At 34.9% G+C, this 13,051-nt stretch overlaps 4 protein-coding genes and 2 non-coding genes across 6 annotated transcripts; 4 read left to right on the forward strand and 2 right to left on the reverse strand.

Moving 5' to 3' along the window:
• LOC17890115 (CBS domain-containing protein CBSCBSPB2) lies at positions 1-2,300 on the forward strand. Its single transcript, XM_006293913.2, has 2 exons — positions 1-235; positions 558-2,300. Exon 2 carries the CDS (start codon positions 590-592, stop codon positions 2,198-2,200), a length of 1,611 nt encoding a protein of 536 aa, XP_006293975.1. The 5' UTR covers positions 1-235; positions 558-589; the 3' UTR covers positions 2,201-2,300.
• Positions 2,301-2,385: 85 nt separating this feature from the next.
• TRNAL-UAA lies at positions 2,386-2,468 on the forward strand. Its single transcript has one exon. It is a non-coding gene; the product is annotated as a tRNA-Leu (tRNA).
• A 229-nt stretch (positions 2,469-2,697) lies between these two features.
• TRNAL-UAA lies at positions 2,698-2,780 on the reverse strand. Its single transcript has one exon. It is a non-coding gene; the product is annotated as a tRNA-Leu (tRNA).
• Positions 2,781-3,064: 284 nt separating this feature from the next.
• Positions 3,065-6,363, reverse strand: LOC17889956 (bifunctional enolase 2/transcriptional activator). The gene is made up of 14 exons (XM_006294163.2): positions 6,223-6,363; positions 5,791-5,854; positions 5,626-5,690; positions 5,485-5,532; positions 5,287-5,373; positions 5,117-5,197; positions 4,803-4,985; positions 4,483-4,620; positions 4,317-4,394; positions 4,025-4,219; positions 3,864-3,914; positions 3,635-3,775; positions 3,487-3,543; positions 3,065-3,402 (listed from the first exon to the last, which is right to left on the reverse strand). Exons 1-14 carry the CDS (start codon positions 6,286-6,288, stop codon positions 3,322-3,324), a joined length of 1,335 nt encoding a protein of 444 aa, XP_006294225.1. The 5' UTR covers positions 6,289-6,363; the 3' UTR covers positions 3,065-3,321.
• Positions 6,364-9,703: 3,340 nt separating this feature from the next.
• LOC17888399 (probable C-terminal domain small phosphatase) lies at positions 9,704-11,140 on the forward strand. The gene is made up of 6 exons (XM_023784944.1): positions 9,704-10,027; positions 10,114-10,195; positions 10,283-10,349; positions 10,432-10,593; positions 10,695-10,755; positions 10,847-11,140. The coding sequence occupies exons 1-6, from the start codon at positions 9,754-9,756 to the stop codon at positions 10,999-11,001; spliced, it is 801 nt and encodes a 266-aa protein (XP_023640712.1). The 5' UTR covers positions 9,704-9,753; the 3' UTR covers positions 11,002-11,140.
• A 442-nt stretch (positions 11,141-11,582) lies between these two features.
• Positions 11,583-12,966, forward strand: LOC17888339. Its single transcript, XM_023785002.1, has 6 exons — positions 11,583-11,835; positions 11,918-11,999; positions 12,109-12,175; positions 12,264-12,425; positions 12,542-12,602; positions 12,707-12,966. The coding sequence occupies exons 1-6, from the start codon at positions 11,583-11,585 to the stop codon at positions 12,859-12,861; spliced, it is 780 nt and encodes a 259-aa protein (XP_023640770.1). The 3' UTR covers positions 12,862-12,966.
• The last annotated feature ends 85 nt before the right edge of the window (positions 12,967-13,051 follow it).

Here is a 13,051-nt window from a genome sequence, read left to right on the forward strand (position 1 = left end):
AAAGAGTCTTATTTCTGGAATCAAATTTTTATGAGCTTTCTTAAGATCAAACATATAAATTTGTGATTTTGATGATTGGGTTTTGTTCGTAGAAGACGATACATAATATCAAAAGATCAAATCATTTCGAAACTAATTCCCAATTTGATTTGGAAAGAACACCAACCTTTACATTAAACACCAACATAAAGATTCAAACTTTTCGACTCTTCAACGCCATTTTCCTTAATCACCGGTTAGTATCTTCTTACGATTATCTTTTATCTGGATTTTGTATTGCTCCATTGCAATAGCGTTTTCACAGGTTTGATTAATGCATGTCCTTTTATGTTCATGAGAATTTGTTTGATCTGGTTCATTTTGTCTGAATGTCCTAAATCTGGAAATGAATTTGTCTAATCTGCCTCATTGTTTGGTAATCTCCTCCTTATGGTTTTGATTATCGTTAATACGTTCTTTTTTCTTTAATGTGAAGAGATTATGAATCAAACTATTGTTTCGTCTTCTCTTTGTCTATGAAGTGATTTGTAAATTTTGATTTTTGTATGGTTATGTAGCTTGATGGGTGTCTATTGAAGGCTTATTCAATATGACGACTACTCCAACTTCATCTGGGAGGAGAAGCATTTCAAGTATTAGGCGAACATCATCAGCTTCTAAGAAACCTGTTCTTCAATCAGAGGAGAGTGAAAGCGGAAACGGAAGCGTGAATGAGAACACCTCCAAACCCGATTCGCCTCTTGCTCAGCCGGTTTCTGATGGCGAGAGAACTGTCAAGAAGCTACGGTTATCTAAAGCTCTCACTATTAATGAGGGCACCACTGTCTTTGATGCTTGTAGAAGGATGGCTGCTAGGCGTGTTGATGCGGTTTTGTTGACTGATTCAAGTGCTCTTCTTTCCGGTATTGTTACCGACAAGGATATTGCCACAAGGGTGATTGCAGAAGGGTTGAGACCAGAGCACACTCTGGTGTCTAAAGTCATGACTAGGAATCCCATTTTTGTCACATCTGATTCACTTGCTATCGAGGCTCTTCAGAAGATGGTTCAGGGGAAATTCAGGCATTTGCCTGTTGTAGAGAATGGTGAAGTCATTGCTCTGTTGGATATCACAAAGTGCCTCTATGATGCTATCTCTCGGATGGAAAAAGCTGCAGAGCAAGGAAGTGCTTTAGCCACTGCAGTCGAAGAACGGCATTGGGGAAGTGGAAATTTCGCTTTCATCGACACGTTGAGGGAGCGGATGTTCAAGCCTGCATTGTCAACAATAATCACTGAGAATTCCAAAGTTGCACTTGTGTCTGCATCAGATCCTGTGTTTGTAGCTTCCAAAAGGATGCGGGATTTGCGGGTTAATTCTGTGATCATCGCTGTTGGGAACAAGGTTCAGGGGATTCTAACTTCAAAGGACATTCTAATGAGAGTTGTGGCACAGAATCTATCTCCTGAGCTGACTCTTGTTGAAAAGGTTATGACACCAAATCCTGAATGTGCATCAATGGAGACAACAATCCTAGACGCATTGCATATAATGCACGACGGGAAGTTTTTGCATCTTCCGGTTGTAGATAAAGACGGATTTGCCGTAGCTTGTTTAGACGTGCTACAGATATCACACGGCGCAATTTCAACAGTTGAGAACAACAGCTCAGGAGCTGTAAATGATATGACGAATACGATGATGCAAAAGTTCTGGGACTCAGCTCTGGCGTTAGATCCACCCGAGGATTATGAGACACACAGCGATATGTCGGCAATGCTGATAAATTCAGACGGGAAGCAGTCCTGTCCATCACAAGGACTTGTGAACTCGTTTGCTTTCAAATTCGAAGATCGTAAAGGGAGAGTACATCGGTTTAACTCAGCCGGTGAGAGTCTTGAAGAGCTGATGGGTGTTGTGATGCAAAGATGCGATGCGGATTCAGGCCTTCAGATTATGTACCAAGATGATGAAGGTGATAAAGTTTTGATTAGTAGGGACAGTGATCTTGTTGCTGCTGTTACTTTTGTTAGGTCTTTGGGGCAAAACGTTTTGCGACTGCATCTCGATTTTACCGAGGCAATGGCTCTTGAGACGACGATTGTGGATTTGTCCGAGGGAAATGGCGGTTTTGTTTGGTGGCGAACCGGCGTCGTTGCTGGGGCTATTGTCCTAACGAGCATAGGTTTACTGGTTTACTTGAAACGTTCCAAGAAATGATATGTTTTTGAATGAAAACTTAAATGTGTTACACTGTTACCTCTATATTTTTTCCGATTCACATTGCAAAGCAATAATAAAACTTGTTACTTACTAGTTACTACTGTACTACTAACCATAAAAAATACTTATTTCTTTATGGTCTGAGAATTGTGATTCTTCTTACAGTTATCACAGCACAAGAAGCAGGTTTGCCCGAGTGGTTAAGGGGGAAGACTTAAGTTCTTCTGCACATAAGTGCGCGTGGGTTCGAACCCCACAGCCTGCAATTTATTTTCTTTTTGTTTTGAAACTTTACTATCTATCAATACTGCATTTCCTAGTCCTAGATGAAAAAGCAGTGTGTGATAAATTTAGACTACTTACTAATCTGAAGATTGGTGTTCAACTGTTGCAATGCTTTAAACCAAAGAAAGTAAGAAACTGTTCGAATGCTGTAAAGTGTAAACCATATAAACTGTTTCATGAAGCTTATATTGAAAAAAATGAAATTATAATGCAGGCTGTGGGGTTCGAACCCACGCGCACTTATGTGCAGAAGAACTTAAGTCTTCCCCCTTAACCACTCGGGCAAACCTGCTTCTTGTATATTAATTAGTATGCGAGCTATTTGATATATATTTGACCCAAAATCTCAGGAATTAGATATTCATCATCACCAGTTGCTCAGGTTATTTCAATGTTTTTAAGTGAACGAAGTATAGATGAGGTGTGTAATTACACACACAAGAAGATTCCTTTGTAGTTTTACATGTACTCAAAAGTGTTCTTCAATGTGCTCACTATGAAGAGGTTTTTCTTCATTGCTAACAGGCGTGCTAATAATGACAGACTAGGAGACCAAAACTCTCCATAACAATCAAAGGAGAAAAATAGGGTAAAGCCGAAATTAGATTGTAAAATAAGGGCTACCGTCCTCCGTAAAGGCAGAGCTCACTCATGTTTCCCCTTACAAAAATAAACACAAACTTTTCCTCCAAAGGGTCCAAGAATAAACGTAAAACCCCAACAAAGAAAAAAAACAAAACAAACGTTTTATTTAATTAAGCAAATGGCCAAACTCAAAAGTCATCTTCTCGTGTCGTCAAAAGAAGACTAACTTTGCCTTCTAAATGCTTCACTTAGTAGGGTTCCACTGGTGTGCGGAAGTTGACTCCAGCGTAAACTGCCTCTGATCCCAACTCCTCCTCAATACGCAAAAGCTGCAAACAAAGAAACAGATTAGACAATGTGCTGGTAGTTGTTTTGTAAGATACATAGATCGTTTTTGGTTTGAGATGTTAAACCTGGTTGTACTTGGCAAGACGCTCGGATCTGCAAGGGGCACCAGTCTTGATTTGTCCCTGTATAGACAGAAAGGTCCAAATGAGAATCCCACAAAAGATGTAACAGGAGATTGCTACTTAATATGTGCTAGAAATAGTTTCAACTTACAGTAGACAACCCAACGGCTAAATCAGCAATGAAGGTGTCCTCAGTTTCACCACTTCTGTGGCTGGTCATCACTCCCCAGCCTGCCTTCTTCGACATCCTAACTGCCTCGATACTCTCAGTTACAGATCCGATTTGGTTAACCTGTTCAAACAAATATTTAGTTACTACCTAGATAAAACAAATTAATTTTACTCGGAATTATAAACCAAATGAATTATAGTGAAAGTACCTTCAAAAGAAGAGCATTGCAAGACTTCTCGGCAATTGCCTTTGCAACTCTCTGCAATAAGAAAGAATATAAGAGGGATATAAGCATTTTGAGAGAGGACATACATACAAAAAAAATGGTAAGAAGATCTACTCATGTCAGACTGGCAAATAAAAACAAACCTTGGGGTTGGTGACCAACAAATCATCACCAACAATCTGGACCTCTTTTCCACACTCGGTGGTCATCTTAGCATAGTGCTCCCAGTCATCTTGGTCAAATGGGTCCTCAATGGACACAATTGGGTATTCAGCAACAAAGGACTTGTACAGGTCCTTAAGAGCATCTCCAGAAATCTTCTGAGAACCATTGTTGTTCTGCAGAGAAACAAATAGCCCAGCAGTTAGAAGTAGGGGCATTTTCTCACATTCTTTCCTACTGAGATAGTGGTTATGAAGGAAAAAGAAGTTGCACCTCTTCTTTGAAGTTCAAGTCATAGGTCTTGTCTGATGAGTAAAACTCTGAAGCAGCAACATCCATTCCAATGACAACCTGGAAAAAGTTGAGTGGGATCCATAAGCTTCGTAAATTAAGTTTCGAGTGAAAAGGAAAGCTAAATTGGATCAGGTAAGAGACAGACCTTGCCAGTGTAGCCAGCCTTCTCGATAGCAGTCTTAAGCAATTCAAGACCTTCCTTGTTCTCCTGAATGTTTGGTGCAAAGCCACCTTCATCACCAACATTTGTGGCATCCTGACCGTACTTCTTCTTAATCACGGACTGGAGAAACATATGAGAACAAGAAGATGGTCAAGCTATAGTACAAAACATGTATTACATTTTAGTCCACAGGAATTAGTCAAGTTATTGACACTGCAGTTTCAGCAGCTACTGTGAGGTAATACATGTATATCGCAAATTCATTGACGAGCATTAAAAAGTACAAAAGGATTGGAATATACCTTCAAGTGGTGGTAAACTTCCACACCCATTTTCATGGCTTCCTTGAAAGAAGAAGCTCCAACAGGTAAGATCATAAACTCCTGCATGGCAAGCTTGTTTCCAGCATGAGATCCACCATTGATGACGTTGAAGGCAGGAACTGGCAGGACAATCTTTGGGTTTCCAGCAAGATTGGCAATGTGCTGCATCCAAATACCACGCAAAATGAACAGATTAGAACATTTAGTACCAGAAAAATCAAGTAGCCAAAGTAGCAACACTGTGCTCCTCCATGGCTAGAGGGAACCAATTTATTAATGCAAGATTGTTCTACCTTGTACAGAGGAATGCCGCTGACAACAGCCCCGGCTTTGCAGACTGCAAGAGACACAGCAAGAATAGCATTGGCTCCAAGCTGTACACAAATAGAAGAGGCAAGTTAGCGAGACTGTCTTTCATTCCAGATTGGAATACACAAGACATGAATAATTTCCCGTGAATTACCTTTTGCTTGCACCAACCCCACTCATTCTGGGTTCCATCAAGTTCATGGACCATGAAGTTGTCAATAGCTGTCTGCTGAGTTGGGTCCTGCAATAATTAATAACATGAATAAGTGTTTTGAACATTCTACTGCTGTTAGAAGAGAATAGATGCAGTGACAAATTTAATGTACTAAAAGCAGCTTAAAATGAGACTCACCTTTCCAATAAGTGCTGGGCCGATGATGTTGTTCACGTTGCCAACAGCCTAGTGAATACAACATAGAACAAAAAGATCCAATTCAGATGAACAGTTATTCCACTAAATACATAAAAGTTCTCATCGCAGTCTCAGTCTCACCTTAGAGACACCCTTTCCAAGGTAGTCTGATCCTCCATCCCTCAGCTCAAGAGCCTCGTAGATTCCTAACAACAGCAAAATCCCACAAATAAAGATTCAACCACACAATATTTACTAAACCCAACGACAAAAATAGGCCAGAACAGACAACAAATAGTAACTTACCAGTGGAAGCTCCACTTGGAACAGCTGCTGTAACCTTGACACCATTGGATGTGTGGATATCAACCTAAACCATTATCAGAGTAATCATCAGCAAAATGGAGATCGGACCACAGAAACATAACCAAATCGTGAAAACCAGATGAAATAAACAGATCCATCGCAAAAAATCATATAATCTCCATCATCGATAGCTCATCTCACGATCCAAACATAAGAACAAACACAAATCACGAGTTGTAATATCCGAGATATATAAAAAAAAAAAAAAACAGCGATCATCCCGCAAAAACGAAATCGCATCAAAGGTAAGCTCATAAACCATCACAGATTACATAAGAAATAGATTGAAGCATCAGATACGCATCAAACAAACAGATCCACCACGAATAAACAATGTACAGAGCCGGAAAAATGATCGGAGAAGAAACGAACCTCAACGGTGGGGTTACCACGGCTGTCGAAGATCTGCCTAGCCTTAACAACGGTGATAGTAGCCATAGCGAGTAGATCTAGAGAGAGAGAGATAAGGGCGATGTGTTCGAGGGTTTTAGTGAGAATCGCTTAACAGTGGTAGCTGAGGAGGAGGTTGAGTGGGTGGTCTGGTTCGATATATAAAGAAGTCACGGCTTAAGGCTAAGCCGTTGGATTGTTTTAATATCAACCGTTGGATCAGATGCAAGAAGGAAGAAGAAGCCAAAACGATGTGCTGCACGCCTTTTGCAGCATAGAAGAGGCTTTTTTTCTATTTTTCTATTTTTCTGCCTTTGCTCCTCGTCCAAGTAATACGTTTTTTTTTAAGAATTTAGAACAAGTAATAATCATATGCATCTAGATTTTTATTCCATTTTTTTCTTTTGTCAACATCAAGCTTTATAGCAAGTTTGAGTTTGGATGGTGATATATAGAAACAATGACTAGCAGAAAAGTTTACATTTTTTGCTTATAAGTTTTTCATTAAATTAAAACTTAATGGATTCAAGGTTTGTGGGTCAAAAACTTTGGGCCTTTCTTGATTATTTGATTATATGTCAAAATTTAATAAAGTCCAAGGGAGGTGAATATTCTTTTGGACTGTGAATATTCTTTTCGACTTTTAAACTCAGTAGTCAGTACGATGTGGATAGGTGATCTAATATTTTTTGCAATCTAGTTTGTTAATTTGCTAAGTTTTGTAAACTGATTCAGTTATGCTAAACTGTATGGGTTTCCATTATCTTATTATATAAATCTTGGTTTTTAAAGTCAGCCATTAACAAGATCGTAACATATGTCAATTATAAACGGTAAGATATTGACACGTGTCGTAACTACTTTTGTTAATATTTGGATAAAATAGAAATATTATTAACCCTATCGAAAAAGAAAATATATAAAATAAATATTATAAAGAATTATATATTAAAAATTATTAAGAAAATAAAACAAATAACCTAATTTCAGTTATGTCTATTTGGTTTATTAATAAGATAGGGATTTAAAATTTATAATTAACAAGAATATATGGCGGTTTTTGTTTACAAAAGAGGATTAAGGTTTAAACTTTAATTTTACAATTAAATCAGGTTATTTGTTGGTTTGTGTATATAAATGATAAATAAGAATTACAATTTATCTTTATAAATTAAAATCATGGTTTAAGTTTAACAATTAAACAAGATTATATGTCGCAACTTGGTTTTTAAATTTACTAACTCACGTGATCATGATAAGTGTCAAGTAAAAACATAAGATGTCGCAACATGTTATATCTACTTTTGTTAATATTAAGATACAAATAGAATTTCTAAACAACATTAAAAATAATTATAAAAAATTAAAGAGAATTTTTGAGAAATACCCCTTTTGGTGTACCCCTTTTCAAGAATACCCCTTTTGGTGTACCCATTTTCACGAATACCTCCTTTATCTATCCATTTTCAAAAATATCCATGTTTAAATATGAAAAAATATAAAGTTTATATGGTTTATAAGGTACTTCTATATAATAACTACTACTTGGAAATTTGATACAAATATTTTATAATGTTTTAAAAGGTTTTAAATCGTTTTTACAAGTTTTATAAGGTTTTTAAGTGGTTTTTAAAAGGGTTTTTAAAGGTTTTTAAAAGGTATTTATAAGTTATTTTACGCTATTTATGAAAGATATATAAGACTTTAAACATATATAAAGGTAATTTGTGTGTATATTTATAAGTTTACACACATATTTGGATAAATTTCAACATTTATAGTGGTTTTTTATAAAGTTTGAAATAGGGGTATTTAAAAAAATTGGTATGCAAAAAAGGTATTTTTGATAAATTAAAAAGTAAAAAAAAATCTATATTTATCCAAAAAAAATGTGTAAACCTTATATATTTAGACACAAATCTATGTGTGTAAATTTTAAATACCATATAAATACCTTAAAAATTATTTAGAAAACATATAAAAACTTTGTTAACCTTATAAATACCTTATAAAAGTCTTATAAATACCGTTTAGAACTTTTTTAAAACTTTATAAATATTTGTGTTGAGTCTCCCAATATTAATGATGATCTAGATGTACCTTATAAACTATATAAAAGTTTACAATTTTTCATATTTGAAAAGGGATATTTTTTAAATGGATAGAAAATTGGTGTATTTTTAAAAAGGGGTACATCAAAAAGGGTATTTCTCAAAAATTCTCTTTCAACTATTAACCTAATTTTTGGTTTTGCGAGTTGTAGGTTTTACAATTATAAGGGTTATATGTTGAGTTTATAAATGTCCATTATAGTTTAGATTTTATAATTAAACGAGATTATTTATCGGTTTGGGTTTATTAAAGAGGAGTGAGATTTATGTTTTACAATTAAACAAGGTTATTTCTCAGTTTGGGTTCATGATTTTTATTTTATAATATGTTATATTTGTTTAATTTTAATTTATGTATGAATGTATTATGCCATTGAGCAATTTCATTGTCAAAAACATAAGGGTGAATAAAATATTTTTGAAACTTAAATTAAAGATAACAAAGTTCAATATAAATCGTTAAGAAATAACAATTTTTACAAAATGGTATAAAATGGTATAATATCATGTTTTAGAGGATAATTGCTAAATTATGATTTTTTAAAATATTTTAGCAATATTATGAGTAATGGTGAATGGTTCCCAAATAGCTCCCAAATGTTTTGGTGATTGTCAGTTTGACAATTACTAGATTTTTATAATTAACGTTTAATAACGAATTTTAAGATATATATATATATATATACACGTTTATTTGATACTTAAAATTAAATAAAATCTCTTTCCAAATGAAATTAATTTTTCTTATTTTTTCAAAAAACAAATTTAGAAATTATTTTTTATAAGTTATAATAAATATTAATTTTAATTTAATTTTAAATAAAGATAACCCGTCCATCGGACGGATACTATACTAGTTTTATATACTTGTTAAATAAATTACATCTTCTTTGATTAAATGCTTTTCATATTTTTATATGGAAAAAAAAAAAGCAAACAAATTTCTTCTACAGTGAGAGAAAAAAAATACTACATATCACAAATTTTCCATAAGGCTTTTTTACAGTGACATTTCTTTTGTTAGCATAAAAATGAACGACTCTTAAACGAGAAATAAATCACTTCTTCATTTTATATTTAACAGGGGTGTTTTTAGTCTTGAACATTTAAATAGGAAAAAAAGTTTAAAAAAATAAAGCGTTGGAAATATGTATCGACACCCATGTATGACATTTGAAATTCTCTGATTGGTAGTTTAAAATCAATTTAGACTTCCAAGACTAGGAAAAGTGAAAAGTAAGAAAATACAAAAAAAGATTTGACAGTATCCATCCAAAAAGCCGCATGACGAATAAATAACGCCGCCAAGTACAGTAAATGGCTTTTATGATCTCGTGAAGCTAAATCGCCAACTCTACTATATATGCACCATATGAGTCTTTACTCGATCTAAAGGACATCAATGGCGGAAGAAAAGAGTAAGAAGAAGACCATCGTTGCATCCGACGGCGACAACGACGAACATGATGATGACTACTCATCATGTGACCAAGATCCTCAAGAGACGGACCTTAGTTGGATTCTTGACAAACTCAGTTTAGGAGAGAAGAAGGAGGAAAAGAAAAAACTGTTGGTCTTAAGTCTGAATGGTCTACTTCTACACCGTGTCCATAAAAAAGTTTCGCATTTAGCTCCCAAGAACCGTTCTCCTGATGCTTCATGTGGACCAAATCTTGGTAACATTTTCAATATTCATTTCCATGTTTATTTTTATAAATATTAAACTATAGCTTGATTGGGATTGTTTTGTGTTCTTGTTTAGTGTATAAGAGGCCATTTGCTGAAGAGTTTATGAAGTTTTGTCTTGAGCGATTCGAAGTTGGGATTTGGTCCTCTGCTTGCGAGTTAGTTTCAGATTAACTCTAAATAATTTTCAATTCTTTGAAGTAAGATAACGTTGATCTGATTCTTCATGGTATTTTGACTGATAGGAAAAATGTTGATATAATTCTAAACATTATTCTTGAAGACCTACAAGATAAGCTACTGTTCGTGTGGGTAAGACTCTTAAAACTATGTGTGTGTGTGTGTGTGTGTGTTTGTCTATATATACACTTTCGAATTCTCTTTTTAGTTATAGGATCAAGAAGAGTGCACGGACAGTGGATATAAAACACTAGAGAACAGCTACAAGCCTTTGTTCTTTAAGGATCTCTCTAAAGTGTTTCAATGCTTCAAAGGTTTCTCTGCCTCAAACACCATCTTCATCGAAGAAGAACCTTACAAAGCTCTTCTCAATCCTGTATAAATACATTTCTATCTCTATCCTATATATACCGTTGTTTATCAGTTTAGTTGTTATTCTTAATTTTGTTGTATTGATCTGTTGTGTTGTGCATGCAGGACAATACTGGTCTGTTCCCGTTGAGTTATGATCCGTCAGACGAAAAAGATGGCTTACTTGGTATGCAAACATCTTTAAACCCGTGATCTTCATCTCTTATCATTAAACATGCTTTTTTAATTATGCTTAGACTTTTCTTGATTATGTTTAGATCCGGAAGGAGACTTCTGCTCTTACTTGGATGGTCTGGCAAAATCATCGGATGTTCAGGCTTATATCAAAGAGCATTCTTTTGGACAGCCCAAGATCGATTCTTCTCATCCTGACTGGTCTTTCTACCGCAAAGTCGCAAAGATTGTCTCTTGATCTTTGCATATTTATCAGTTTTTTTTTTTTTTAAGTTTTCATATTCTCAATGTTTCCCTTCTTTTGACTTACTACTAAAGACGTGAACAAAGTCTTATTTCAATTCTAAGAATAAAGTTGGATCACTTCTTTTTCATCATTTGTCATGCATGCTCTCAAGTGTTTGAATTTTTTTTTTTAAAGGTATACGGTTTGTTTAGGGAATGATAAGCAATGTGAATGAAAAAGTTTAATTTTCTCAATTTGGATCGTAAATTAAGAAACCAATGTGCTGGATGTTTAATAATACAAAAGGAGAGATAACATCGAGACTTCAACAATGAAGTCCCAGGAACATGAAAATGATAGCATTCTATTTTCCTTCGCTCCTTGTCCAAGTCATGCGACTAGTTTAAAAAATTTAAGACTTTAGAAGAAGTTTTAATATTATACGGATCTACTGAATATCTTAATGGGCGGACCACGTTATGGTTAGTGGTGGCAGCTGGCACCGGTAAACTACAAAATGTTAAAGTAGTGTAATGGTTAGTGACTAATATAAATTCATCATATGAGTATTGACTATCATATTATGCACAACAATGGCGGAAGAAAAGAATAAGAAGAGCATCATTGCTTCGGTCGACAGCGATGATGAGTCCTCAGGTGATACAATTTCAGAGCAGGCAGAACTTAGTTCGATTCTTGATAAACTTAGCTTAGAACCCAAGAAGGAGAAAAAGAAACTCTTGGTCTTATGTCTGAGTGGTCTTCTTCTACATCGTGTCCACAAAAATGACATGCGTAAAAATCCTAAGAACCGCTCTCCTGATGCCTCTTGTGGTCCAAATCTTGGTAACCTTCTTTCAATATCATTTGATAGATTTCTATTTTCTTTTTTCATATAGTTAGCCTAATTACGTTTTTTGTTGTTTAGTGTACAAGAGGCCATTTGCAGAAGAGTTTATGAAGTTTTGTCTTGAGAGATTCAAAGTTGGGATTTGGTCCTCTGCTTGCGAGTTTAGTCTCTTCATTTTCCATATTTATAAATACTGACTACATTATAATCTGAATTCTTTAAGCTTTGGTAATACGTTGGCATGATTCTTCGTTTGTTTTGGCTGATAGGAAAAACGTTGATATAGTTCTAAGCATTATTCTCGAAAATTTGGAAGACAAGCTCTTGTTTGTGTGGGTAAGATCACTTGTGTATTTAGATTTATAAAGTGACCACATTTATACATACACATTGGTTAAGTGCACTCTTTGATACTTTGTTTTAGGACCAAAAAGAGTGTACCAACAGTGGATTTAAGACACTAGAGAACAGTGAGAAGCCTATATTCTTTAAAGATCTCTCCAAAGTGTTTCAGTGCTTCAACGGCTTTTCTTCTTCAAACACCATCTTCATTGATGATGAGCCCTACAAAGCTCTTCTGAATCCGGTAAAATATTTCAAATAATGATGTTTATTGATCACTTTAATCAGTTTTTTTTTTTTTTTGGTAATTAATCAGTTCAGTTCTTGTTTTAACTTTAATTGATCTTGTTGTGCATGTAGGACAATACCGGTCTGTTCCCATTGAGTTATGATTCTTCTGACAAAAAGGATAATTTACTTGGTATGCACAGTTTTAAACTTTGTGATGTTCATCTCTTCTCAGTAGACATGCTCTTTAGTTATGGTTGGGCTGTTCTTAATTGATTATGGATATATATGTGACAGATCCAGAAGGAGGGTTCTGCTCTTACTTGGATGGTCTGGCCAAATCTTCGGACGTTCAAGCTTACATAAAAGAGCATTCTTTTGGACAGCCCAAGATCGATTCTTCTCATTCTGACTGGTCTTTCTACCGCAAAATCGCAAATATTGTCTCTTAATCTTTGCATGTATATCAGTTTTTCCAAGTTTTCGTTTTGTCAATAATTCTCTTCTATTGGCTTACTATTGAAGACAATAAAAAGTCTACCCATTGCAGTTTTAATAATAAAGTTGGATCACTTCTGTTTCATCATTTGTTAAATCCTCTGAAGTGATAAAATTATTTAGCAAGGTATATGATTTGTTTAG

The sequence above is a fragment of the Capsella rubella genome, unplaced genomic scaffold (genome assembly GCF_000375325.1).
Source record: "Capsella rubella cultivar Monte Gargano unplaced genomic scaffold, Caprub1_0 scaffold_4, whole genome shotgun sequence".
Classification (NCBI taxonomy): domain Eukaryota; kingdom Viridiplantae; phylum Streptophyta; class Magnoliopsida; order Brassicales; family Brassicaceae; genus Capsella; species Capsella rubella.

What these genes read in the sequence shown, in the direction of transcription:
- LOC17890115 (XM_006293913.2), top strand. Translation starts at nt 590, where the DNA reads ATGACGACTACTCCAACTTCATCTGGGAGGAGAAGCATTTCAAGTATT.
- LOC17889956 (XM_006294163.2), bottom strand. Translation starts at nt 6,288, where the DNA reads ATGGCTACTATCACCGTTGTTAAGGCTAGGCAGATCTTCGACAGCCGT. An exon ending in TTGGAAAGGGTGTCTCTAAG is followed by an intron (nt 5,533 to 5,625) that starts GTGAGACTGAGA and finishes TGTATTCACTAG; the next exon opens with GCTGTTGGCAACGTGAACAA. An exon ending in GTCTTGCCAAGTACAACCAG is followed by an intron (nt 3,403 to 3,486) that starts GTTTAACATCTC and finishes CTTTGTTTGCAG; the next exon opens with CTTTTGCGTATTGAGGAGGA.
- LOC17888399 (XM_023784944.1), top strand. Translation starts at nt 9,754, where the DNA reads ATGGCGGAAGAAAAGAGTAAGAAGAAGACCATCGTTGCATCCGACGGC. An exon ending in ATTTGGTCCTCTGCTTGCGA is followed by an intron (nt 10,196 to 10,282) that starts GTTAGTTTCAGA and finishes TTTGACTGATAG; the next exon opens with GAAAAATGTTGATATAATTC. An exon ending in ACAAAGCTCTTCTCAATCCT is followed by an intron (nt 10,594 to 10,694) that starts GTATAAATACAT and finishes TTGTGCATGCAG; the next exon opens with GACAATACTGGTCTGTTCCC.
- LOC17888339 (XM_023785002.1), top strand. Translation starts at nt 11,583, where the DNA reads ATGGCGGAAGAAAAGAATAAGAAGAGCATCATTGCTTCGGTCGACAGC. An exon ending in ATTTGGTCCTCTGCTTGCGA is followed by an intron (nt 12,000 to 12,108) that starts GTTTAGTCTCTT and finishes TTTGGCTGATAG; the next exon opens with GAAAAACGTTGATATAGTTC. An exon ending in CAAAAAGGATAATTTACTTG is followed by an intron (nt 12,603 to 12,706) that starts GTATGCACAGTT and finishes TATATGTGACAG; the next exon opens with ATCCAGAAGGAGGGTTCTGC.